This window comes from Glycine max, chromosome 2 (genome assembly GCF_000004515.6).
Source record: "Glycine max cultivar Williams 82 chromosome 2, Glycine_max_v4.0, whole genome shotgun sequence".
NCBI classification, from domain to species: Eukaryota; Viridiplantae; Streptophyta; class Magnoliopsida; order Fabales; family Fabaceae; genus Glycine; species Glycine max.
In genome coordinates this window covers 47,974,829-48,002,058 of record NC_016089.4, presented here as the reverse complement: position 1 = coordinate 48,002,058, position 27,230 = coordinate 47,974,829, and the positions used below count along the sequence as shown (strand labels likewise).

Below are 27,230 nucleotides of genomic sequence, written 5' to 3'. Positions count from 1 at the left end.
GTTTTGATTCTTTGTACGTAGAATTTTCTTAAAACAAGCATAATTATGTATCACGAAATGGAATAATTTTTTACCAATTGGATTGGGGATATTTTGGTCTCTAACTCGTGACAAAAAAAAAATGAATGGAATAAATTATTTTTAGATCATTTAATATTTATTATTTGATTTTTCTAACGTGCAATAATACACACAATAAAATTAATACTTATTACTAATGATTCTTTCAAATTAATTATTATCTTCTTATTTTGATTACTAAATTCAATTTCAATCAAAATAATAAACATCTATCTTTATTAAATAGATTCATTTTCTATAGTATTTTTACCTTAAAAATAATAATCTCTTTTAAAAAAAATCAAAATAATATTTAAAGACCATAATGATATTCATCATTTTTTAACTTCCTATAATATTTTTTCCTACAAAAATATATCTCTTTTATTTATTAATTCAATTCTTATGATATATTTTTCTTTTAAAAAACAATAGTTATATATATTTTTTCTTTTTCTACGATATATTATCGAATCAAGATTAATCTAATAAGTCACTATTAGACTCACACGACCTAATTTATATTAAAAAAATCATACTTATAAACTTGTACACTTAAAGTTTAACAAAATTCATCATATTCAAAATCATGTGTTTAAAACTTTAGAGCATTTTTCTTTTTCAAAATTCAACATAATCTAAATTATTTATTCTTTCACATTGAAGGTCCAAAATATACGCATATGTTATTTCGTAAAGCTCCAAATGATATGCTTCTAAAAAGTCCTAACACTTAAACATGAAATCACACTAAGGTGAATCGACTTAAGATATAACTGTGTTGGATAAAAAAATTGAGTTTTATTACTTACTTTACTAAGTTGTTAAAACAAAAACATTCAAAAATAAATTACTTCACTTCAAAATCAAAATCAATTGTAAAATAAATTTAAATCAAAATATTCTAAAAAATAATTAAATCATTTTTGGAATAGTGTTAGCAAATGTTTTAAATACATCCTTTACTATTTGTTGAAATTAATCCGATATCATAATTGTGGTATCGCTAAATTTGCAAATACTCACTGATCACTTATGAGCCTAAAATAAGTTGTTGCGTTGTAAAAAAACCGTCATAATTTATAAGATCGTCCGAAGTTGTGAAACTATAGTAAATTTTTAAATTCATATTTATACAAGTCTGAAATTATTTTTATTTAATCCTTTGTCTAAAATAATTATTTCAATTGTTAATCGTTGTGTTAAGAAAAATAAAGAGAGACAATTAAATCCCTACTTTAGATAGATATATTTCCTATAAGACCAAGACATATCCATAATCCACCATCCAACAAGGATTACTTATTTATAAGTTGGAGTAAACCCCGACTAGGTAAAAGGGAGAAAGTAAACCGTATGTATATCACTGGTTATATAAACACGATAACACTAACACAGATGCAAACCACTAGACACTTGTACTTAAGCATGCTTCACAAAGTCATTATCATATCCCATTATCCAACTATAGACGAGCGCTTCATACCTACCAATCTTCCCAACTAGTCTGAAGCTTTGAGGTAGTAAAAAAAGGGGCTAGCATCATGTATCACCAGCAGCTAGAAGACGGTAACAAATTCTTACAGGCGCATGGCGCATGGCGCACCATTATGACATTTCCACTAGAGAAGTGAACAAACCATAGTTATACCACCAATTCCAGAAGATACATACAAGCTCCAAGATGACTGGATTTTATTTATCACCCTCTGTCCACCATAAAGATGCTTGTTTATCTTCAATCAACCAGACTTGAGAGCTCAGCAAATTCTACAATAGTTTACAAGCAAACTATGTAAGAGTAAATTCAGCAGTTCACACATAATGACTGATCAACGGTTCAGAAGATACAGCCATGAATCCTAATACTTCCCAACACTGTTTACGAAGATGGTAATAGAGGCTAGGCTAAAAAAGAAGCTAGACAACTAGACACAAGATAGGAATTTGAAAAATCAGAGGAAGTGTATATTTGTGGCACAAATTGTCCATTTTAATTTTTGCGAGTTTTAAACATAATGAGAAAAATAATAATTTGGTACCCACCTTTTGTAGTAGCAACCTCCTGCAACATGTCTAGGCAGATAAACTCCAAAAAATCAATGACAAGGAAGTAGAGTTGGAGTTTGAAGGGGTAGCAAAGGAATGCAGCACGTTTGTAATAATCCTTCAAGGATCTCAAATATGTAATTATGTTAGCAATCCAAAAATAAACAAAATGAAAGGCATCCTTCAAACAAACAGCAATATAATAGGGATGCTCACATACTGAATTGGATCAGTTTTGAAGAGAAATATCATCTAGTCCAATTACTTTAGTTTTCTTAATTTATCATTCAATTAGATTGGTTTAAAATTTAAATTCAATTCAATCTAAAGCAGATTGGATTGAATCAGTAACAAATATAATAAATATGATACAAAATAATTTAAAATATCAAATATCTCATCTATAAGTCAATAATAGTAGTATAACTCCTCAAATATATACTATACTATTAAAGATAAATTTACACAGCTTAATAATTATATTTAAATACCCTTTACTCAAATAGTTACTAAAATAATTATCTTTAATTAAATATTTTTCATAAATAAGTATTAAGTTATGTGATAATTTTACAAAAAAATAAATAAAAATGTAAACATGAGTGATATCATAAATTTTCAAATAGTATGTCACTGTAATTTCTATTTGAATTTAGTAAGTTTTCAAAATCAAATCCGAAATCTAATCAGATTTGTTTTCAATTTTTTAGATTCTCGGTTTAGTCAGTTTTAAATTCTTTGGATCAGTTTTTTATTGGATTGGATCAGTTTATGCATACTGCTAGCAATAAATACAGATGGGAAGCATACCATCAATATTCTCATACTGACGAGCGACATCACACCAAATATTAACCTGTCCAGATTGACTGTCCTTGAAATTGCTCAGGCAGTGGAGTAAAATGCTGATTTCCATTTGGGGCCAACTGTGACTGCAACTGCTGATTATGGTGTGCTTTTAAAAGCTCCAAAGTCTGAAAATCTCGCCAACCATTCTGTTTCTCCACCTGCAGTGTAGATGGAATTTGTTTTCCAGGAAAGGGAAAACTGGCTGTCCCACTCAAACCAATTTGATGAGGATTTGACTGAGAGTAAGTAAGAGGACCATCAGGGCCTAAATCGTTGGTTGATGCAGGCAACTGATATCCATCCAACCAACTGTAATCATCCATAATTGGATTCCCACTAATTGAATCAGAAACAGTGGGTGAACCTTGTTTAGGAGGAACATGACTGAAACCAGGAGGAGGTCCAAGGTGCCTAGAAGGTCGGCTGACCAGAGATTTTTTCAAACCAGCTTGCAAGGTGGATGATGTTTTCACAACAGAGTTATCAGTGAATGTTCCAGAAGATGCAATGGCATCAATTTTGGATGATATTGCAAAGTCTTCAGCTTTTGAGAGATCATGAGCATAAAACATATTAGTACTAGCACTTACAGATTGCTGGGTAGGAACTGCAAGTGCAGCATGGTCAGAGATTGCCACAGCAGCTTTAAATGGTAAGTCAGGTTTCATCACGTGCCCATTCTCCAAGAATCTAAGTCCTTTCAAACTGTTAGCAAGAGATATTTCCTCCTCTAACCACCTCGAAGAATGTGGCTGAACTGGTTGTAGGTGTTGAGGCATCATAGGACTAACAGAAGCAGGTAAAGAAATTTGATGATTTGCATCATTCAGAGGGTTAGAAGTAGAATTAACATTAAATTTTATATCCCCAATAGAAGCTTTTGGAACTGATTCTAAACCTTCATGGGGTGCCTGTGATGAGGCAACAACCACATCAGCTCGTCTCTCAGCCACTATAGGTTTGAAAACAATAACCTCGTCATCCTCCTCTCCTTCAATGTACTGTTGGTGGTCTGGATGACCGATTCCGACTTTTGTCTTGTCTACTACGGTGTTGTCTTTCAATAAATCTTCTGCATTAGGCATACCTGAATAGGAGGAAATAACAAAATCATCTGAGATTTGAGGCTGAACACCAATTACAAATGTCTTTCCCTTTGAGTCAAAATATATCATTTTCTGATCAATCCTAACAACATTGGCTAAAGCCTTTCCGGCAGCCAAAATCCTTTTGACCCGAGCTTTTCTTTCCTTTTCACTGTCACTGCCGAGGTTATTCTTCCTTGAAAAATCCAAGATGGTTTGTGCAGGGAGAAGTGGACCAAATCCTCTTAACTCAAAATCCTCCCACAGAGCAAGCCGGTTTTCAGTTTCCCCTTCTTCATACCTGCTCATGTTATTAAAGCAAGTCTCCTCTTCATCATCTTCAATAGACATGGGCCAAACTGAAAGTAGCTTGTTCAAGAAGGATATACAATGATTCCAAAATTTTGATCTGACAGTTGCCTGATTCTCATCCACATCATTGCCTGCAGCAAGATATGGATAACATGCCAACCACTCAACAAAAACCAAAATGCCTGGTAAGAGATAACTACAAGAAGGATCCCACAGCTGCATACATCTCTCTACTACTAAACTCATCAATTCAAAAGCTGCAGTGAATGCATTCTGAAGTAGAACAGCACGCTGTACAATTTCTGCATATGTTTGACCTTCAGATTCCTTATTCACATTATGAACTGTAAATATGATAATGGAAACAATTCTGACAATGGCAAGTTTGTTCTCAAGAGTATCTGTGCCAAAATTCAGCTCTTCGTCTTGCCCTGATGATAAAAGCTCACGCAGGCCAGCGCTAACAAGAGAGAGAACTTCGGTGAGGATCTCAAGGCTATCATCCCAATATATGAGAAACAAAGAAAAGGAAAGAAGTCAGAATATAATAATCCTTAATAGTTTTATGCATATAATGGTCAGATAGAATTTGTGCATTAATAATATATACCTTGTACGAGTGAATAAGATTCCATTTAGACGGACAAGGCGTGTGCAGAAGGATTTGTAAGTGTCCTGTATATTGGATGCTCCTCCCTTTCTAAGACAGGTATCCACACCAGTATCCCTGTTCACAAGTTTTGCTTCCCCTTTTCCTCTTCCATTGACTTCAAGAGCTTTAACATCACCAGAAAGCTGAGAGTAACTTTGACGATTCTATCATGGTATTATAAAATAGATAGTTAGAAGTAATGCTAAAAAAATCATATACATGACAAAGGGGAAGAGTCAACAACACACACCATAGTATGAAAATAAACAGAGGAACAAGCTCAAGAGCTAATTCTTCACCCCCAACCATGCCAAATAAACAGAACTCCTTTATGTGAAAAGGTATGCTGGGTTGCAGTTTTCAATAATATCAAATATAATTGCATGCTTATAATGCATGCACAAACCATCTTACACATCTCAATGCTTGAATAACTTGCAAGCCAGTATGAAATTTACAACTTACAAACTTCCAATGCATTTAGCTTTGAGTACCAAACACTACAAGTAGCAGCAAAGACTTAACTTGAAACATCATAATTGTACTTCAATTTGCAAGTAAGCAAAAACACATAATAAAAAAACAAAGAACAAGATACATCTCAAACAATTGAGACTTCTAAATAAAAAAAATGCCAAGCATTTCAAAATCAACCCCATGGTCATATTACCTTCTCAAATGCAACTATCAAATTATCCCTGGCAGTTGTAAATGGACTATCCACAGCCAAACTCCGAAAATAACAATAAATAACTGCCAGCTCATCCCCAGAATATGAAGCCAACAAAGCAAGCTGAAAATAACAGACTTGTCAAATGGAATACAGTAGCCACAAACTATGATCAACAAGAAATGTGAACAGCCAAAAGCAAAACACAGCAGAGACAGGAATGCCAAAAACCTGATGATGGGGATTTCCACTTGTAGGACAAATAGATGCAGCTTGTAAATAGTAACTAGAAGCTGCTGCAAACTCACGCTTTATTGAGTCACCTTCACCATATAAGCCTTTGTAGCGTGCAAGATCACCCAAGTATATCAAACAACGATGACAAGATATTAAACCTTTCTTCATCTCAGAAGATTTTTTTCCATCCTTCTCCGTGACAACATTATTCTGTGAGTCGTCAAAGTAACCAAGTGGAAGCCCATACTTTGCTCTGATTTTCATAATAAGATCATGGTAAAATCCAGTTGCTTCTGAAAGGAAAGTCTTAAACTGCAGCCTTATTTTAGTTATCCGGTCAGGTCGAACAGGACCTTTCCCTCCCTGAGATGATTTTGAGCTTACAGAAGCATGAGCAGCATTAAAGTATGCCCTCAATTCCTCAATCCGCTTATAATGCAATTGCCACAGAGCATACTCAATATTATGCTGCTCAGAAAAAGCATGATCCTCAAGAATTATTGCTTCATAATTCTCCCGAATCTGCTGCCAAGCATTTGGATCTGATGGGACCTGCGCCTGAGCTGATCTCCTTCGCTTATTCTCCAATTCAAGATTCTAAGTGAGAAAACATTTGAGAGATTAAAAATATATCTTTTGCATTCATTCCACAGAAAGAAAAAAATCTTACGAAGTTAATTAGAAGAACAAGTAAGCCTCATCACGCAAAAAAACCACAGGTTAAGCGTTCTACATGGTTTGCCATGACAGACAGCAGCAACTCATGGGTTCTTAATTTATCACTCAAGAACCAGACAAGCGCTTACTAACCAGTGTAAGGCTGTATGCCAATTGCCAGAGGCTACCTAAAATCAAAGGGCCAAAACACCAAGCATGCAACATTTCTTGGCAATAATAGTATACACCAGAAGGTACTAATAACAAGGACTAGCAATAATTCAAAAGAATGTCATAGTAAAGAGAGCAAACGCAACCCTGCAAAGGGGGGTTATCTTCCCATTAGAGGAAGAAGAATAACACCAATTAATCAAACCCAAACCACTAAAGTCTAAAAGGATCAATGAACATGCAAAAATGGGCTCCAAAGTGCAACTTCAATATGCAGATACATTATACCAAGAGTACAGTTGAGTTAATTAAGATAAGATTGACCAGATTTCTTTACATTTGGAAGATTATGAGAGATTCACATGGATAAGACCTTATTCAGTAATCACATCTGCGATAATTGTCTGGTCAGTGAATGACGAAGAGTGAGTGAGAGAGAGAGGTGTACCTTCTCATAAAGGCGTTGTGCACGCTCCCGTGACGAAGACACTTTATCCATCTCTACAATATTGATTAAACTCTAGCTACATAAAACCTACAAATAAAAAAAATCAAATATCAAACAAAATAGCCCAGTTCAAAGAGTTGGGTTTCAAGTAACTGAGATAAAAAGTAACACGGCTGTTGTGGCACCAAAATGCGCTGATGATAAAAAACAACAAGTATGGCCTCCAGATTATATAAATTTACCCATTATAAGTGAAATTCAAAGCTAGAATACAATAAAACAACAGTTATTTCAGTTTCCAGACATCAAGTTGAACATTGAGTTCTGACCACATACACAGAAACAGAGTCGAAAACCAAAAAACTAAATGCATCAATTGTTTCAATTCCAAAATCAACTTCCCCTCAGTTTCCCACTGATAAAGCAATTGCATGAAATTCGATATAGGAAGGGTGAAATAATAAAATAGTGAACAAAAATGCGAGAGAATGCACGAGCAACGATGGTAGTACCGAGAAACAAGACCAGATCCGAGAAATTGAATTCAATAAATATACAACATGAAGAAGAAGAAGAAGGAGAAACTCACCGGTGAAAGAGGATCGAAGAATCGATCAGGCTGGAAGTGTTGGTGTTTTGGTAGGGTTTTATGAGAGAGAGAGAGAGAAGAAGAAGGAGGAGGAGGAGGCGTGGAAGTGGTTATTGTGTTGGAGGGTCGTAAAGGGATAACGCGTCTTTCTCTATCTTTCCATGCAGGCGGTCAATCACTAACGACGCCGTTTATACCACCATTTTCAACTTTCCCCTCACCTCATCTTTTTTGTTTTAATTTTGATTCTCAGTTTATCTCTAATTTTAGATTTTGGTCTCTTAGTTTTATAAATCTATATAAAATTAATCCTGAAAGTCCGATTTAGACGTTAACCATTAACACGTTGACAGTCACGTGTCAATATCAATGTCATGTGTGACGGTCACATATGTTAATGTCACGTATTAACGTCTACGTAGTTTCCTGTAAAGACTTCATTTTTTATAGGTAAAATTATATTTTTTGTCCCCCAATTTTGATTTTCATTCCCTTGTAATTTAATTTGCACATTTGATCCCCAGTTTTATAAATCTCTTTATAAATTCAGCCAAATTTTATTATTGAAGAAGTTGTATTTCAAATTTCAAACAAAAATATCATTGTCATACATAGGCCACTTAAGCACTCCTATACACATAATATTGCATGGGGAGCCACTCAGACATTCACACGTGACATTCAACGTCTTAAGTTAACGGTCAACATCCAAGTCGAACTTCTAAGACCAATTTTATAAGGATTTATAAAACTGAGGGACCAAATTTGTGAATTAAATTATAGGGGGACCAAATTCGTAATTGAAGATAAAGTGGAGGACTAATTTTACAATTTTACCTTTTTCTTATTGGATCGACGGATTATATATATCACTACAAGTATTTTTTTTGTCATTGTATGGTCAATTTTAATATATTTTTTTATTGGAAAATATTTTTGCTAGTCAAAAAGTTATGAGATTAATCCTTGAGATGTGGAAATTATTCAAATCAATTTTATCTCTTATAATAAAAATATTTCATATTTACACTCCGAAAATCAAATTTTTATCAATCTATTTAAAGAATTCAATCTATAAATTGTGTTTAAATTTTATTGGTATAAAAAATTATATCATATTATCAAAATAAATAACAATTTAATATATAAATTGTAAGGACAAATATTTATAAATTAATTATATTTCATTATAATTTTTTTGAAAGAAATTATGTGTAATATAAGTATATAAACATTAAAAGAGTTTAATTCAGTTGGTTAAGTGTTAAGATATAAATTTTTAATATACAAGTTTATAAAAAAAATGATGTTAATGTAATATGCCATTTATTTTTTTTTACAGAAGAAAGACACTATCGCAACTTTTTATTTTGTCAAATAAAAGTTTAAGAAAATAAGGTATAGGAAGTTCATAACGGACACCATATTTGATATTTCTCGTACCTTCAAATACTATTGTAATTTTAAAGACTAGTTTTTCATTTTTTTGATTACTTTTTCTAATTTTTTTCCTAGTCTTATTATGATAATGATGATGAATATCTAGTTTTGTGTTTTTCTTAACTTTCTTTTTAGAAGAAAACTATTAAATATATTCATGTTTTTGGTTTCAAGACTAAATTGAGCCACTAAGGGCCTAATGGTGAAACACTATTCATATATTGGGCCGAGATTTTGAACTTCAAAACTCGTACATGGTTAGATTAACATTGGGCCGAGTTTTTGACAATTTCTATTATTTCTATTATCAATGCAATTTTTTTTTAAATTTTTTTTCTGACCAAAAAATTATTTTGCATTTGAGAATTGACAATCTCTCTTATTAATCACCACCACCACTTCCGGCGAACATTACCTCCGAATTCCGGCGACGCCACGCTTCTGACACCGGTAACCTCTCACTGAACGAGTGGACGTGCATCTTTTTTTTTTTTTTTATGAATTTGGATCGATTTGTTTCTGTTACTGAAACAAAAGATGTGAGATCCCACAGCGCTTCACTTCTCTTTCACTACGCTTTCAATTTGCGAATCCCGAACGTTCTCCTTCTCTGATTCGCTTGGTTCAAATTCATATTCAATTTCGAAGGATTTTCTTCACCAGAATAATTCATAGCAGTAGCATGTACTGCGTAACTTCGTTTTCATCAGAGGTGTCACCGAAGTAGAAGCATGGAATATTTTTTCATTCATTGTTAAAATGCTTAGCCACCGTGGAGGATAATTGTTAATTGCGCTGCAAATCCGTGTTCTCAATCGTTATTCTACGGGAATTTGATTATTTAAAATTCGAGAAAGCTAGAAAATATTTATGTAGAAGTAAAAGTGGCTATATGACTAGTATCTGTGCAAATTTCTTTTTGCGTTTAGTAATATCAGCTTTCTAATTTCTTATTTTATTTTTATCTGCTTCTGTTTTCCATTTCTTTTTATGTGTTTTTAACCGTAACCTATGCAACACTTGTAGCGAATATTAAATGTTTGGATGCTATAGTTTGAATAGCTTAATAGATTTAGTGCTTAGTACTGTATTAGTTTTTGTGAAGACTTCAATTCTGGTTTTCTATGGCTTGGGTTTTGATCCTGTAAGTATTATTGGAGTAGGATAAGGTGTGAGTAAAGGCAGTAGCGAAATAGCCCTCAATTTTTGAGCCCTGGATTGGGTATTTACAATTTGCTCATTAGAATGCTATACTTGATATGTGTGCAGATAAAATTTATGTTTGGTCTTCATTTCTTTCTTGACTTGCATTTTGCCTTTTAGACTAAATGAGTGGAAACTGTGCAATTTAATTAAAGAGAATGCTGGTTATAAGTGGTTAATACATAGTGGGGTTCCAAAGTTTGGAAAAACTCAAAATTATTCTTGATATCTTGCATAATTTATTGGCTAGAGAAGAATGCTGTTGGTATGATTGTTCAACTTGACTAACTGATGTGGGCTTTCAGAATGACTGGAATTTTTGGTTTGACAGTTGTACATTATATGCACATCTTCTATTTCATGGATCATTGTAGTTGCCCTTCTCTTATACAGTTATACTTGAATTGCTATAACGGTAAAACATCAAGTTTCTTTGCTACATTTTTAAACTTTTGTTACTTATATTGTTGCCTGTGCTTTTCTCTGAACACAGGTAGCTTTATATCTGAGAATTATTTTTGATTGAAAAACTGATATTTTGTGGGCGGGTAAATTAAAGTTTAGAATTCACTTGCGTTGTTCAGTGGAAGCTGAACATTGCAGTTGGTTGTCCCAGGATCTTTTCTTTGATTAAGATTTCCCATGGTGGTAGTGTTGCAGTATGATCTTTAAATTAAACTGTCCATAAAGAATACGATTCACACTCATTTATTAACCGGGTTTGGTTATTTAGTTGTGTTTCAGCGAGGGCAAGGTGCTTGAACATCTGATTTGTTTGCAAAATGGTTTCCTTTGAGATGAATGATCGAAAGAGTAAGTGCAATGTGATAGTTTTGTTCTTATATATTATATGAAGTGATCTGTTGTCTTAATGCTTATGTGTGAGAATAAATTATTGTGGTGTTAGCTATAGTTCCATAAACATATAATGGCATTTTATAGACTTGGTAGCCATTTTTATAATTTAATGTTAATTACCCAATTCTCTTGTCAAAAGTTATGTGATTCTAATTTAATAGGAATAATTTTTCTTCTTAAAATTGCTTATTTAAAAGTAATGACATCACCTAATGAAGCTAATTGAAATCTGCCAATAATGGCATTACTTATCACATTGTAAGTAATGGTATTCCAATCCATCATGCTGATTTTCTTCAGGTTCTTAGGGGAAAGACATCTTTAAGATGTATGTTATTTGTTTGCCTAGTAATAACATTATAGAGTTTTCAAGAAATATATTAGTGTCTTTATGTTGTGATATCATACTTGCTGGCAGAAGCATTGATTTGACTAAACTGTGTACTATTTTTCTACGTTACATATTTGATAGCTACTATTTTCCTATTTCTTAACTTATTTACGATTTTGTTATTGCTATATTTAATGTATTTGATTGGCACATGATACAGAGATTGGATTAGGGTTAACTGGCTTTGGTATATTTTTCTCATTCCTCGGAATTATCTTCTTCTTCGACAAGGGATTGCTAGCCATGGGAAATGTAAGATTTATCTACAAGTTACTTGTCATAGAAGTTGCTTCTCATTTGATTTTGCTTAATACATCTTTTTTTATACCTTGTTATCTACGTGATTAGGTCCTGTTTGTTTCTGGAGTGTCCATAACCATTGGGCTAAAATCCACTATGCAATTCTTCATGAAACGAAGTAATTTCAAGGTAAACTTGTTACATGTCTTTTCACTTGGTGCATCATGCTTTATTTTCATGGTTAATTTTCCCTGCTCACCTTTTACTCTTCTTAAAGGGAACAATCTCATTTGGTGTTGGGTTCTTTATTCTCATCATGGGATGGCCTATTGTGGGCATGATTGTTGAGGCTTACGGATTCGTCGTTCTATTCAGGTTTGGTGCAATTTGAAAGAAATCTGTTGTGTTTGAGTATGTCTCTATGCTTAAAGCTAATTATGGATTATACTGTGCAGTGGTTTCTGGCCTACGCTGGCTGTTTTCTTACAGAAGATTCCTGTTCTTGGTTGGTTGTTTCAACAACCATTTGTTCGATCGGTATGTATTTGTGATGAATGGGAATGTGTTAACCTGTCATCTAAGTCTTCACAAAAGTATCTTACACATTCACCAGTATGGGTGCTACCATATCAATAATTGGTGTTCATGAAGTTATCAAGAAATCTTTACTCACTTGGATTAATTGGAGAATATTGATTTTCATTAATAGATGTGAATGGTAGTGACATATTGGGTAAAGAGGAAAAGTGACTATATTTAGTGAATGTCAAACTTCGTCTTCTGATGCTGAAGTTAGAAAAAAGAGCTTTTAAGCTTAAAAACATTTTCACTTTTTCAATGAGGCTACGGTGAACTACAAATGAGGCCATACAGTCCTCTGAATATTTTTGGCGGGTGGGGGTGACTGATCCATTTTTGCATGTATTTTCATAAAACTTTAACCATCGTGTTCATTATTTTTAACATTATCCTGGTGGGTCTGGATGAGGAATCTGACACTAATGGTTGGTTGTATATATCTGTCTAGAGATTGTTGAGTGATACTTCTGTGTAATATGTTGAAATTTTCCAACTGAGTTGCTAATTTTTTGTGTTCTTGCAGTTGTTTGACCGCTATAGAGGCAAGCGAATGCCCGTGTAACACAAGAATCTATGAAAACATAATGTAACTGGTAGCAACTGCATTTGTAAGTCAATGTAAAGAAAATACTCGTATGGATATCTAACTGATTTGAGTTCACTTTTTGATGGTAGAAAATGATTATCATTTTATCATGGTAGTCATTTAGTGGAAAGGAAATTTGCAAAAGAAAAAATGTTTCAGTTTTCACTTTACTTTGCTTGGTGGAAAATCAATAGATATGGGGAGTGGTTAGTTCCATCTTCGTGACTATTCCAATCAGAGACCTTTGGGAGTTGTCCCCGCCAAGTATAATGGTGGCTTTTGTTCAAACTCGTAAAAGGAGTATAATGGTTTTACATTACATGATGTCATTGCAGCAATATAGTTAGAGAACTACTTTCTTTCTTCCATATTTTTTTTCTCCGTATCTTTATGCTGCTAATGTGAGATGGAATCGGTGGAACTCTGCAATGTAACTTGCTCTAAATATTTTACCATTTACTCCCATGTCTTCTATTTGTTTCTTTGGAATTGCGTCTGTTTTCTTTTTAGGCTGAGTTGTGTTATTCATATAACAACTCATACATTTATACATCATTTTCTCTCTCTCTTTCTCTCTCTCTTATATTTCTTTTCTCCTTATTGTACAAATAATATTTCTCTTTTAGGTTTAGTTGCATTTATTGTCTTAGTTTCAATTGAAATTTGAAGTGACTTTGGTATTTCAATTTCTTTGAGAAAAATAAACAAATTCAGTTCTCTTCTATTTAAAATCCTCAAAATTCTATTATTTACTTAAATATTTATGGATTTATGATGGATTTGAGATATGTAATAATGTTAAAGGTTTAAAAGTAAAAAAATTGATAAAATATGAAGGATTTAGTAAAATATGAGATTAGGCTTTGAAGGGGAAAAATAGGAGTGCTTTTATTTTAGGTAAAATATGATATTTTTATTTTAGTTGAGTTAAAGGTCTAAAATGATTCAATTCAATTTATGAAAATTTTTAGTAATATAAATAATCCTAAAAATAAGAAATTAGGATTGCATGAAAATTATTTTTATAACAGTAACGATAATAAATCTTAAAAATATAATTATACATTCTTCAAGATACAAATGGTGTGATCTTGAGTGTTTCAGAAAAGTCTTTTGGTAATATAAATAATCCTTCATATTGCCTCTAAACAAACTAGTTGTCATTGAAGAAAGAGCAAGGTTATGTGAACATCGATGTGTTCATTAACTAGTTATCATAGACAAAAAAAAATGTGATAAGAGAGAGATATTAGTTATCATTGAAGAAAGAGCAAGGTTATGTGAACACCGATGTGTTCATTAAGTAGTTATCATAGAAAAAAAAAATGTGATAAATGTAATAAGAGATATAATGTGATAAGAGAGAGATATTGGATGTTAAACGGATATTTGTAATAAGAGTGTACATGTATCTTTACTCTTGTTAAATGTTTCTTCAACATTAAAAGAATTCCCTTAATGGTTGAATACTATAACTATACATTGTTAAAACTAGAAATACATCATGATTATTCGAAGCAGACCATTTTCATAAAGTGCTTCACTTCATTTTTTATTTAAAGAGAACTATACATGTGTAAAATAAATAACCGAACTGGACCAAATTGAACTGCTCTATTTCAATATTAATTGCTGCATCGATTTCACAGACAAGAGAGCAACTTTTTACAAATAGTTATGGGTAAATACTAATTGTTAGCCATGTCCATCTTAAAAATGGATTCAATCTCGTTTCCACCTAATATATGCTGAGTTTTTCATGTTTTTGAGATGATTTTAGGATAGTCACAATACGCAGGAGTAAAAAGCTGAGCGTTATACTAAAGAAATAATTTAATAGCATCACAAACAACCTGCTGCTAGATACATACCAATCATTCCACATAGGTGACATATAAACTGGCAATTTGCATGTCCCTATGTACAAAGAATTTGCCAAAACGGTAATTAAAATTTCTTCACTTTAGTTGTTTGTTCAACAAAATTCCCCATCTATTGACATGCCATATAATTACACCAAATTCCACCCCCTCCCCTAAAGAAACAAAAGAACTCAAATGTTATTAAAAAAAAAAGAGAGAAAACCTGAAGACCAAAAGGAAAGCCTTTCATTTCAACTCCAATGAACTTCACTACCAAAAGAAGAAAAAAATTAAATAGGAACCAAGAGAATGAAGCAGTACACAGACCATAACGGATAAAAATATATGCAATAAGTCAAAGACTCAAAGGATATACAACATGTCAGCCAAAATTCTTCTGTGCGGATTTTATGAAGCACCTATTTGGCCAGTCAACTCCATGACGGCGATGACGGTTTATAGACAAAGTCTTGGGAAGTTGTAGAACCATAATTCAAATCAAGGTTATGGAGCTGTTCCATCAACTGTGACCGCCGTTCCTTGAAAAAATCGAGACGAGTAGTTAACTCTACTAATGTTGAAGATGCTACAGGTGGATGTCTTGCATATTCCCCCACCTGAAACAATTGCAACTAGGTTAGTTCCAAATTATTTGGAAGCAGATAAAGATTCTGCAAAAATGTATTAGCAAAGTACTAATGATACTCATATCTGACAAAATGAATAAAATGATGTTACTGGAACTTTGCATGAGAACCACTTTCCAAGACACATTTGTTAAACTTAATTCTTACATCTGCTACTCTTGAGGTGGACGGTACAGAGGCCGAATCAATGGCACCGAGATCATCGACAGACATGCTTGTTGATGCCTCAGTACTTTTGGAGTCACTAGGACTTGACTCTAAAAATTGCTTTCGAGAAGGCTGTCTAGTACCATTACCAGATGCCAATACTTGTCCTTTGATATTTCTCCAATCAGTGCCCAACAAACTCTCCTGCATAAATGAAAAGGCAAATTTTACCGGTCTAGTTGAAGAGTTCCCCAAACCATAAAAGAAGATATCATTCATAAGTAATGGACTAATTTTATCATAAAAAAGAACTAATAAAAAAGACAGAAGCATTTTGGATTCTAATACCCTAAAGAAATGAATCCAGTAATATAAATTCCTGATTTATGCAGCCATTCAATATCATTTTTCATTTGTCATAATGAGAATAAGTTTCACAACAAAAGCAAAGAAAAGAACTAGACATGTTTCTCGATTATTGAGGTTAATTATGGAACTAACTTCTGTAAGGACTAAGGAGTTGAAAGGATTAGACTAACATAGGAAGATTAAACCCTCTTCCTTTTGATTTTGAGAAATAGACTATAAGACATACCTCAGTCCTTTGTTTCCTCTCGTGATTAACAAAGGCCAGGGTTGAATCAAAATCTTGCTGAAGAAATCTCCTGCATAAGTAAAAAAGAGAACTTAAATTACTACTAAAGGAATTAACAAGTTCACATGGTTTTCAATTAAAAACAGGTACCATAAATTTCAAAGAAAAGCAGCAACAAACTACTGTTCGGGTCCAGAAAAGGCAAACTACGGTTAAAACATTAAATTGACTATCATCGAATAAGTAGAAGCACACATGCAAGAGATACAATTATACAAAGCATCCTTTATAATGGAACCAAGGAAAAAGAAAATTGGAATTATTACAACATTTCATCTCCTTTTTTTAGGAAAATTTCTCCAACTACAGTATTTTGTGTATCAACTTTAGTGGGTACTTAGCCATTTTAAGTTGGAATATGCCAGTAGACCCTTATATTTAAATTGGATTTGGCGTCAAATTCATGTGGAACTCGCACCAATTTGAATTTTGAAGTACATCAAAAGCTTTAACAGTTAATACTTAAATTTCATATGTAGATTCCTTCTCTTTCTTATTATTAAAACCTCATAGGTCTGCATACTCACTGTTGAGGATGATTTTGGGCATGTTGGTATCGATCACCCACATCAGTAAGTGAGCCATAGTGATGCTGTCGTTGCTGATTAAGTTGATGATGGAGTTCCGCAACCTTCTGCTTCAACCTGGCCACATCAGCTTCAGCAAGTGCAATCTCCTCCAGCTCAGCCTTTGTCTGTACAATTGCAGATTTTTTACAGAATGTGTACTGAGAAAGCAATCAAAATGAAAAATAGATATATTAAAATTTACAAGAATATCAAACCACCTTGGAATCCATGCCACGTGAACTGGAAAGCTGTCCTGAAGACATGCTCAAGCCTACTTCCAATGCAGCTCTAAGATCCCTCTCAGCTTGCAACTGTTCTTGCAATCTTGAAACCTGTAGATTAAAAAATCAGTTGCATCTTATTAAGGGATCAAAATTATGATGAGGGGATGTATATCCATTTGAATCTTAAAAAAAAAATGAGGAATAAAAGACTTTCACATATTACTCCCAAAAGAAACAATAACCTTCGAACAGGACACATACTATTGAACTAAAAGAAAGATATGGCATAATTTTTTGCCCTAGTGATTATAAAATCCTAAGCTTCAGCCAGCACAAATATACCTTCAAAGGAGCTTTAAAATGCCATCTAGAGTACAAAAGTACAAACGTTTTTCCAATATGGAAAACCCTTCCAGCAAGTAACACTTCAAATTATAATTCTTTATAAACCTCCATCAGTAGTGTAGAATGCATTTTATCCATATCATAAATCAATGTAAAGATGTTACATTATTAACAACCAGCATCTCTCATAAATGGTAGTAATACACAAGGAAAATTCATTAGAAACAACTTTTGGTTTTTGCAAGAATATTTTACACAATTTAAATTCAAGGGTTCAATCAATTTAATGCAAAAAAACAGCAATAATGATGTCAGGAATTTCAAACCCAAGAATGCCCAGAAAATTAAATCACATGCCACATTGAAAACAAGCAACAAAGCACAGGGCAAACCAGCAAATGAAATTTAAACAGTCACAATTCATATTGGAGGGAGATATATAAATATATACATCTTGTTCAAGTGCCAAGCGCCGCTCATGCAAAGCTTGCTTCCTTCTCTCTAAGCTTGCTTGTAAAATTGCATTGCCTCTAGCCTAAAATGAAAACAGGACCAATTCCATTAAAGAAAATATATTGTTTTATGATTCAGCATAAAATAAGTAGGCAGAAGAAATCTACCTCCTTTGCAATTCTGTGTTGCAAATCATTTTTTGCAATCTCTAGTCTCTGAATAGCAAGCCTACAGACATCAAAAGTATTAGTTATCTGTTTTCAAGGTATAAAATTGAAAGAAAAAAAAAGGTGAAAAAAGGAGACAGGTATAAAGCAAATCACATAATGCAAGGAGATAACAATACATAGCTGTTACAGCTAATGAAAAAAGCCAAGCTAGAGAACCTAACACGACCTATCCAAAAAGTCTATAAAAAGGCATTGAAGAATAACTCAGAATTCTATCAAGAATCACAATCCAAGAGCACATAATACAAAGAAAAAAAGTACAACGCTAAGTATCTTACTCCTCTTCTCCGGAAGAATCAACTGATTCCACTGACGGTGTCTTCCTTGGCTGCTTAAATCAGAACAAATTATCAGATGCCATGTATTTACCTTGAAAATAAAAAACTACAAAAACTGGGAAGAAAATATCTGTTTTGCCTCACATAACAAAATTTAAGTATATTATCCACTGCTAGCATATTAAGTCTGCATATTTTAATGGCTAGCTTATTGCATGTATATTGTAGGTGTCACATAAATGTATCATTGCCCTATAAATGGTTATTAGTGTAATTGTGATTCCTGTATTCACAATGTGAGTTTAGATATCCTACAAAGTTGTTAGGCAGTAAAGGGTCAAAAAATAACAACTCACATTGCTCCTTCCCCAGAATGTCGACCGCTTAGAACTGAAACTAGTGCTACTAGCTTTACTTGTTTGCTTTCCAGAACCCGATTCAATCACTGGCATGGGTAAATGGTTGCTGGGGTCCATAGAAGATAAAATCTCACCCATGGATCGATAAGATTCAGATGAAGGCAACAAATTCGAAGCATCATTTTCATCAACTGGGTTTTCACTGGCCTTTCTTTGCTTGTTTTGATCCTCAGACCCTGGGGTATCTGGAACAGCATTCAGATTAGCATTTTCAGTCTTAGCATGGTTACTACTGGAGGATCCAACATCAGAATCATCACCTCCAAATGCCTGCAGGATCACAAAGAAGAGTTTAGGAGGACAGAGGGAAAAGAAAATAACATTGCTACTCACAGCAAGAGCTTAATATAAATCTCTAACAGAGGAAATAAGACTGCAGAAGATAACCTTGTAATCATAAAGATCACTGCCAGCATAACCACTACTCTCACTCAATTTTCCACTCTGAACACGATCAGCATCATCATCTGTCTCCTGATCAACTTCATTCTCTGCATCATGGTAACCATTTTCTTTCACATCTATATTATCATCATCAGTTGAATCTTCACTCCCACTGTTTTCAACCCGAGAATCTGCTGACATGGAACATCTCTGTATATTTTCTTCCTGAAACAGCAGATAAAAACTTAAGTTGCAGAATTGAATCAAGGAATGAAAAATATACATTTTTGGAAGTGCAAAATTTAGCAAACACTTCCAACTGACCACGGGTAAATAATTAATCACATGAATAGACATTCAATTTTAGTTGTATTATAGGAACAACCTATGCTACAAGAGGTCAAACCTTTTTATCTCATTATACAATCTACGGATTGAAATTTATAGCAACAGTTAACTTGACGAACAAGTCCCGCAGCAAAACTTCATAGTAAGTTTGCATCTTCGGTACAAGCAAAAGAATCCCATATAAGCACAAAAAAAAAGGAGAGCCTGAGAGTAATCAAGATACCTCAGGCTGAACAAAACATAAATGCAGGCTATGCATCAACTTGAAGTTACTTTTCCTAATTGTAAGCATAGACAATCCAGAAAGCAATTAATCAAAAGAATACAAGTTTATTGAGAGTTTCTTACATCAAATATACTCTCATACTCCTCTAACAAAGTGGTAATAATTGCTTGAGCATTATTAGCAGCATTAGCAGCAGCAAGAAGCTGGGCCGAACTATCACCACTGGCATCAAATTCATCCTCCAGTTCACATTCTCCAGCTAGCAGAGGCCGTAAGAGCAAGGGTGCCATGCAAGCAGCAACAGCAGATGGAGTCATTCTATTCTCCTGAGAATGAGAACCAATTGTATGCATCATCTTCAGAATTCTGCGAAGGTAGAGACAACAATTATGGTGAAAAAATTAAGGTATTTGTTTTTGTCATTTTAAGTTTATACAAATGCAATTCTCAGATTAAGCAGGCTACAAATTTAAGGTATTATTACCACATATCAACATAATAATAACTGCAGCAGATCATTCCTCATCACCAGATATTATCAACAACAACAAAGTCTTATCTCACTAGGTGAGGTCGGCTACATGGATCCCACGACACCATTCGACACAATTAAAAACCAAAGTTTCAGAAATATTATTATGTCTGAGATCTCCCTTGATGATTTTTTCCAACTTCCTTTTTGGTTTCCCTCTTCTCCTTTTTCCCGGGCTAAAAATCATTCAATCTACTCTTCTAATTGGTGCCTCTGGTAGCCTTCTTTGTACATGCCCAAACCACCTTAACCGATTTTCTATCATCTTTTCCTCAATGCTACACCAATCTTCTCTCATATCACCAGATATTATCATAGGTTACAAATATCTTAGGGTAAGATAGTGAAAACTTCCTTGTATTGTATTTATTAGAGGCTTTTTTTTCTTAAAGCCACATAAACCTGAACAAAACTCCAGAAACATAAAGGTTCTAACTTAAAATGCAACCAAACAAAAATCAAGAAAACCAAATATACATTCTCTTCAAGTGCAGGTTTTTAATTATTCTATCATAACTATTCCATAGCAAACTCAAATACAAGGACAAGATACAACAAATGGAAAGAATAGTGTGTGTGTGTGTGTGTGTGTCATAGCCAAGGCAGCGGGGAGAAGAGAGAGAGAGAGAGAGAGCACCTCTGTAACAAACGTCGATTTGGCTCTGGAAAAGTCTCCAATATAGCACAGCGCATTGCATTAATCCTAGCTTCCTTGCGATCAATTTCTTGTAAAATAAAAACAGTAACAATTAACTCAAGCATATATTCACATCCAAAGAACAAGATAAAAGCAACAAAACTTGATAACTGAACAGTTTGTGATGGAAAGAACATAAGCATTAGACATCAACATAAGCAAATTTGCACATCAGAAATAAGAATCAAATAAAGTCAATGTGAGGGGAAAAAAATAGGTGAGATTTAAATAGGACAGTCAAGGATAGTAACTGACATCAAACACAAATTTAAAGTAGCTTTTAAGCCATAAAAAGGTGGGCCAAACATAGCCCAAAAAGCATAACTCGTCCACACATTTCAATATTTCACAGCAAATTTTCAACATTAACAGCTTTTTTTAAAAAAGAAAAAGTAAAAGTTGTTATATTTTCCAAAGGTCAAACATATTCCATAAAAAAAATAGATGAAAAAAAAGCAAAAATAAATAGAGCAATTTAGCAGCATTTCAAAAGAACAAAACTAAACCACCTATTCAAAACATATAGTTATAAAGAAATTAAACATAGAGTTCAACTTACTATAAGCCTCCAACAAAGCAGTGCAGCATGAAGCTGGAACTGGAGAAGAGGGCAGCTCCCTCAGAACATGCTGCAATTATACCCAGTGGATTGTCATTAAATAAAATGCATAATCCAACGGAACATTTAAAAAATCCAGGATCCATATTAATTAGCTTGATTTTACCAAAATAATAGCTGCTCCAAATCAGGTTATATTAATCTTTTATGCTGATGGAAGAATGCACGATTGATTACAGGTCATGGTCTCAAGGTCTTAATAGCAAGCACAGGAAAACTATGATGGTTTGGACTAGAAATCTTCCCGAAATTTAACTCATTTTTATGTCTTTCTTCCCAGTTCAGCATTCAGTCTCTTTCGGAATTTTTACTTAGTAGACAGTAGACATGCAGAGCGATTGAGCACTTTTACACTAATCATTAATGTGATTGTCAGTTTTTGAATTAATGGCTTTGTTCTGTGCTCAATTGCTTCTATGTTTAAGGAGAATTTCTAATCCTATTAGATAGAGGATTTTCTTCTACATGATCTAGTGTGTTCAACATATAGTTTGCTTCTTTTTTTCCTTCAAATATTTTATATTTATGTTCACTAAATAGCCAATTATGGAAAACTAGTATAAATACCTTAACACAGTCACCCACAACATGGGCATCCTCCTCAGGACCAAATTCAGTCTTGCCTGGAAATATCAATTAAAAATAAGGCATTCGTAAGTTTCATGTATCGAAAAATAAATCCATATATTAAACTGAGTGTCTACGTCTGGATATTATCTTTACTGGTCTTTCACCAGCAGAAGGGTTGAACTACAAAAATAATCATAACATCGGTTTAGAGGGTGGCCGATTCTAAAAGTAGCAGCCAGCACAATTTATAGCATAAATTGGGTGGCAAGAAAGAGCAACTACTTCAGAACAACATAAAGTTCTTGAAAAGGTGCATAGATATGTTTGGTTAGAAATCTCTTCTACCCCTCTCAAAACACCTCTTTATCATTTTGGATAATCAGGATTTATGAAAGTTAGATTTCTGTTCCTCTATATTCTTTTCTCTCCTTTCTGTTTCCCCAATGAACTTCATTGCTATTTTTTTCTTGAAGCCCAATTAACTTCATTAATGCTATCTGTACCAAGTACCAACAACTGACTCTCTTCAAATGCATGTAAAGTGCTAGGACGTTTAAGATAACTGTTTGTACCTTGTTCATATTCTTGAACTCTCCTATCTACTTCCTCCACATCTGCAGACTGCCGCAGTATTCCTTCAACTTTAGTTCCTGCAAATTAAAAATAGTAAAATCAGCAGAAGCCCTTCACTGAAGAATAGGGTAGAATATGTTTCACACATTCAACATTTTTCAGTCATTATGCAGTCAGGTGCTTTTACAGAAAGCCATATCAACATCACATGGAAGGCACTCAAATTATTAAACAAAGTAATCGTCTGCTTTGCTGATAGATGAGCTAAAGTGTCCAATGTGCTTCAATAATTGCACACCAATGTTGTTATTTAATGATTAAGCAGCTTAACTCACAACATTTTAAATCAAAGGCTATTCTCCAAAGCACCAAGGTTGAAGAGGTAATTTGCATTTTAACGTAACAAGACCAATAAAGAAAAACCCAAAATATCCAATGCAACATGATCTCCAGTTGAACAAAATTTTGGAAAATTTAAGCACAAGGTTCACTTATCCAGACCGGAAGGCCGACTAGCCAATAAATTTTGAACGAACTGACTATAGAGAAATAAAACTGAACAAGTAACTCCTAAATTTTGAAACACGAGAGGAGAAAAAGCGAAATGAAATGCAGATGTGTCACATATATAATAGAAGATCATAACTTACCATACTTCTCTAGAAACCGAAGAGCTTTTTCAAGGAAAGATGGGCCTCCATCAATATCTTCTAGTGCTAGCAGAATTGGTCTTCCAACAACCAGAGACTTAATTGGACGCTTGTCCCTCCCTGGAAGCACCGCACAAAATATAGTGAAAACGAGGACAGATTCTTCTCTATTGAAAAGAAGGATGACAAAAATCCATACAAACCTATAAATAAAATATTAAAAAATTTAAACTTGAAAAAAACACAGAATCCTAGCAACACCAGATTGACCTATAACTAAGCTAATAAACATAAAATAAATAAGATTTAACGAAGAATGAGCACTACATTGATGGTAAGACCCTTCAATAAAAAAAAACACAGAATCCTAGCAATGCCAGATTGACCTATAATTAAGCTAATAAACATAAAATAAGTAAGATTTAACGAAGAATGAACACATACATTGATGGAAAGACCCTTCGATAGAATCACTTGCATCACTCCGAAAAATCCCATTGTGTCCCATAACAAGGGCAGCACTTGGTGCCTGTGTGAGGGCTTGTTCAAGAGCTGTCTTCCATTCAAGCAGGTCTTCTGATGTCTCCGCCTGATATTTGAGAAAACAATCAGAATTTATATGGCCCAACAATTAAAAAGGCATTTAGAAGAAGTACAATTGAATTTAATTCTCATTCACTTAAAAATATAATAAACACATCACCTTAAGGGTGAATGCTCGCCCATCACGTCCATCTGGAAATAATACCGTAAGAAGCTTTTTGTCTTCTCTAACAACAACACTGGCAAATAAAATTCACAACTTTTAGACAGATTGACATCAAAATTTACAGCTACAAAAAATCAATTTATCCAACATACCTCCCTGAATTGTTTAAGTCAATACCCCCCAATGTCAGGTTTACTTCACCACCTCTCTGTGGAAGGGCACTCTACATGACCAATAACTAATAAGTAAAGACAATTATAAATAATAACAAGAAAAGTAACTGTGATATATTGCAGTAAAAGAAATCAGCACTAATAGCTAAAGACTTTTATAGTATTATCCAATGCTCTATTGGTCTACAGTCACATATTACTCTCCAATAAGAACTGTGAAGTAAATAAAATGCCATTTTTCCAAAACATATCAGCACAAAGTATATCCACAAAATATTAATTATTTCATATATCAAGAAAGCCTAATCAATCACTATATTTAATTTTTGTCAGAAAAATCATTATTTGTAACCATATCTGCTTAATTCAAAATTGAATCACACAGAACAACAGAACACAAAAGGATATCAAATAAAGATGAAAGATCATAGCAAGAATGAGAAAGATTTGAGAGATACTAACAGGATCATTTTTGAAAAAGACCAATGACGTGCGTGTGAGTATAAACCACCTCTTTTTCCAAGACTTCCAGCCTATTCCTACAGAAGATCAAAATGGGATAACATTGATAAATTCCTATATTGCTGATTTATTTGGATATAATAAATACCATCCACAGAGAACAGAAGTGTTAGGTACTCCCCATTAGTGGATAGTTACAATAGGTTAGTAGTTACCTATCTATTAGTTATAGAGCTTAATGGTCATGCATTGACAATGTAAAATAGTTTTTACACTGTCATCCAATCATAAATCATCATTGGTATGACTTTTTAGGTAGTTATTGTAAAAGTTAACAAACTTACCATAATTGGTGAGTTGTGATTGGATGACAATGTAAAACTATTTTACATTGTCAGTGCATAGTCTTTTTTCTCTAAGTTATATTAGCTAGTTAGTCAGTTAGTTATGTAAGATAGTTTGGTTAAGGTATTTTTCCTATAAATAAGAAGGGGTGTTTTGAGGGAGGGATATCTTGTCATTTTGTAAGAGGATTGAGACCAATTAGCTTTAAGTTCAGCAAGTTTAAACAGTTCTTTCAGCGATTCTTTATTCGTTACAAGAAGCTACCAAAAAAAAAACTCCTTTCAAGAGAATATGAAAATAAACGACAAGAAAATAAACAAACAGGGGAGACGAAGATTCAGACACCAACCTTTTGAAGATATAAAAAGTGGGCCACTTTTAAAAACCTGCCAAATAATAACATCTGTTAGGAACCACTGGGTAACTCCTGATTAAACCTAATAGAAATGAAACAAGTGTAATCAAAATGCATGACAACCCCCGCACCCTCCAAATCCAACTTGATCCTTTGGTAAATACTAATAGCATCATATTTAGGAATAGGAGATATCAAGATTATAATTATTTAAGAATAGTATAGATTCTTCAAATTTGTCAACTACCCTATATTTTTTTCCTAGTTTTTCCACGCTTTGACAATGTAGTTCAGTAAACGGGTGTGTTAATAGGTTTTACTTAATGGGTTAAATTGCTCAATATATTTTCTTTTCACTTGTCTCACATGTCAATTTGTTTGGTATTATACTTTCATCCTCCAAACTGTAAAATCCCTTATTAAATTTAACAAAAGAGTAAACAAATAAAGATGAAATCTGAGGTACTAATCTCAGCCTCCAACATGCCAGAAACTATCAATCACATTGCCCACATAAATCCCGTTCGTCGCCACAAAATTATAAATGCAAAAAAAAAAAATCATTAACTAAACTAACATGCACCGAAAATATAAATTTTATTCAAAAGAAACTAATAGAAAACTAATCATATCATATTGATTAAATTTCAATTAAATTAACCTAATACTTCACTGCATAAGAAATAAAAAATATTAATTTTAACTGGACCAAGCTAAAATGCACTCTGCACACAAACTCAACACTCAACTAGCAAAACAAACAAGCAAGGCCGAGCTTCACTTCCTTCACTCCATCACCAACATTGTCTCACTAACACAAACAAGGGTCAAAACAAATGTGTCCGAGTTCAGTAAACAAATCAATTTATTTACAAATCACAACCTTTCCTTCAAACTCAAATTTTAATTAGCTAGAATCTGCATTAATTCAAAATCAATTTTTTTCAACAAAAAAAGTCAACATAATCTCTGCCGCCTCCAAAACAAAACATACCGTATTAGAAGCCCCAGGTCTCGGTCGCTCAAAAGCCGCTAAAGGAGCAGACATTTCCACACAAACACAGTATCACTGAACAACCAGCATTGCCACTCACTTCAAATTTCAAAACCCCATCACCCCACAAAAAAGAAATTAACCTTTCAACATTTGAAAACCCCACAATCCCCCAATCACAGTTCTCTATTGAGTCAACCCGTCAGAGAGATCCAACCCCAAAAGCCACAACATCAAAATCGCTGAGATCTGACCAAAAAAGCCTCAAACTTTCAGCGCCTAGGGTTCAAAAAACCCAACTTGATTGTATCCCCACATAAGCCACGACAAGGGCAAGACCTTCCCCCTTCTGGGGTTTCAATTTTCCGTCACTTTCTCGGCGATATTTTCGCACTTTCTGAGGAGATTAGGTGCGAGGAGGAAGAAACAGTGGTTATGGTGGTAATGTGAAAAATAAAATTTTAAGAGAAGAAAGAAAGGGTTCTTTGCTTTTCACCTACTTCTGGTGTCTTCTTCTCAGAGTGTGTGTGTGTGTTTGGGGGAGGTAGAGAGAGAAACAAGGGTAGAGAGAGAAAGAGAGGGAGTGATGGTTAAGGGCATTGGGTCCGATATAGTCAAGTTTAAGTCTTGTCAGGTAACCTTCCAATGAAAATGAGACACGTCAGCAACATACCAGAGTTACCTGTAA

At 33.7% G+C, this 27,230-nt stretch overlaps 3 protein-coding genes across 7 annotated transcripts; 1 reads left to right on the top strand and 2 right to left on the bottom strand.

Annotated features, from left to right (window-relative positions):
- Window positions 1-1,337: 1,337 nt before the first annotated feature.
- On the bottom strand, window positions 1,338-7,981 carry LOC100804837 (protein SMG7). 3 transcript variants are annotated; one of them, XM_041009371.1, is made up of 8 exons: window positions 7,780-7,981; window positions 7,191-7,277; window positions 5,909-6,511; window positions 5,678-5,800; window positions 4,966-5,171; window positions 2,920-4,851; window positions 2,107-2,227; window positions 1,338-1,830 (listed from the first exon to the last, which is right to left on the bottom strand). In XM_041009371.1, the coding sequence occupies exons 2-6, from the start codon at window positions 7,239-7,241 to the stop codon at window positions 2,961-2,963; spliced, it is 2,874 nt and encodes a 957-aa protein (XP_040865305.1). In that variant the 5' UTR covers window positions 7,242-7,277; window positions 7,780-7,981; the 3' UTR covers window positions 1,338-1,830; window positions 2,107-2,227; window positions 2,920-2,960. The 3 variants fall into 3 exon arrangements, with proteins under 3 accessions (XP_040865305.1, XP_040865308.1, XP_040865307.1); XM_041009374.1 differs by having other exon boundaries at window positions 2,107-2,237; window positions 7,780-7,948; XM_041009373.1 differs by having other exon boundaries at window positions 2,107-4,851; window positions 7,780-7,951.
- A 1,514-nt stretch (window positions 7,982-9,495) lies between these two features.
- LOC100527869 (uncharacterized) lies at window positions 9,496-13,535 on the top strand. 2 transcript variants are annotated; one of them, XM_006574315.4, is made up of 7 exons: window positions 9,496-9,669; window positions 11,167-11,235; window positions 11,832-11,923; window positions 12,020-12,100; window positions 12,189-12,286; window positions 12,367-12,448; window positions 13,014-13,535. In XM_006574315.4, exons 2-7 carry the CDS (start codon window positions 11,205-11,207, stop codon window positions 13,050-13,052), a joined length of 423 nt encoding a protein of 140 aa, XP_006574378.1. In that variant the 5' UTR covers window positions 9,496-9,669; window positions 11,167-11,204; the 3' UTR covers window positions 13,053-13,535.
- Window positions 13,536-15,012: 1,477 nt separating this feature from the next.
- On the bottom strand, window positions 15,013-27,144 carry LOC100820132 (rho GTPase-activating protein 7). 2 transcript variants are annotated; one of them, XM_003518435.5, is made up of 22 exons: window positions 26,543-27,144; window positions 25,543-25,579; window positions 24,849-24,925; window positions 24,366-24,436; window positions 24,208-24,286; window positions 23,949-24,093; window positions 23,505-23,624; window positions 22,854-22,931; window positions 22,279-22,334; window positions 21,652-21,721; window positions 21,033-21,120; window positions 19,986-20,229; window positions 19,293-19,514; window positions 18,843-19,175; window positions 18,487-18,539; window positions 18,146-18,206; window positions 17,977-18,060; window positions 17,175-17,288; window positions 16,915-17,081; window positions 16,328-16,397; window positions 15,733-15,936; window positions 15,013-15,555 (listed from the first exon to the last, which is right to left on the bottom strand). In XM_003518435.5, the coding sequence occupies exons 1-22, from the start codon at window positions 26,594-26,596 to the stop codon at window positions 15,370-15,372; spliced, it is 2,613 nt and encodes an 870-aa protein (XP_003518483.1). In that variant the 5' UTR covers window positions 26,597-27,144; the 3' UTR covers window positions 15,013-15,369. The 2 variants fall into 2 exon arrangements, with proteins under 2 accessions (XP_003518483.1, XP_006575623.1); XM_006575560.3 differs by having other exon boundaries at window positions 18,487-18,536.
- Window positions 27,145-27,230: the final 86 nt, after the last annotated feature.

Bases quoted from the DNA above. Each gene is read 5' to 3' on its own strand.
- LOC100820132 (XM_003518435.5), bottom strand. From the start codon at position 26,596: ATGTCTGCTCCTTTAGCGGCTTTTGAGCGACCGAGACCTGGGGCTTCT. The intron at 21,722-22,278 runs GTATTTATACTA...GTATAATTGCAG, and splicing joins TTGTGGGTGACTGTGTTAAG to CATGTTCTGAGGGAGCTGCC. The intron at 15,937-16,327 runs GTATGTCTTATA...TCATTTATGCAG, and splicing joins AGAGGAAACAAAGGACTGAG to GAGAGTTTGTTGGGCACTGA.
- LOC100527869 (XM_006574315.4), top strand. From the start codon at position 11,205: ATGGTTTCCTTTGAGATGAATGATCGAAAGA. The intron at 11,924-12,019 runs GTAAGATTTATC...CTACGTGATTAG, and splicing joins GATTGCTAGCCATGGGAAAT to GTCCTGTTTGTTTCTGGAGT. The intron at 12,287-12,366 runs GTTTGGTGCAAT...TATACTGTGCAG, and splicing joins GGATTCGTCGTTCTATTCAG to TGGTTTCTGGCCTACGCTGG.
- LOC100804837 (XM_041009371.1), bottom strand. From the start codon at position 7,241: ATGGATAAAGTGTCTTCGTCACGGGAGCGTGCACAACGCCTTTATGAG. The intron at 6,512-7,190 runs GTACACCTCTCT...TTTCTCACTTAG, and splicing joins CACAACGCCTTTATGAGAAG to AATCTTGAATTGGAGAATAA. The intron at 5,172-5,677 runs GTAATATGACCA...ATACCATGATAG, and splicing joins TGATAGTTGCATTTGAGAAG to AATCGTCAAAGTTACTCTCA.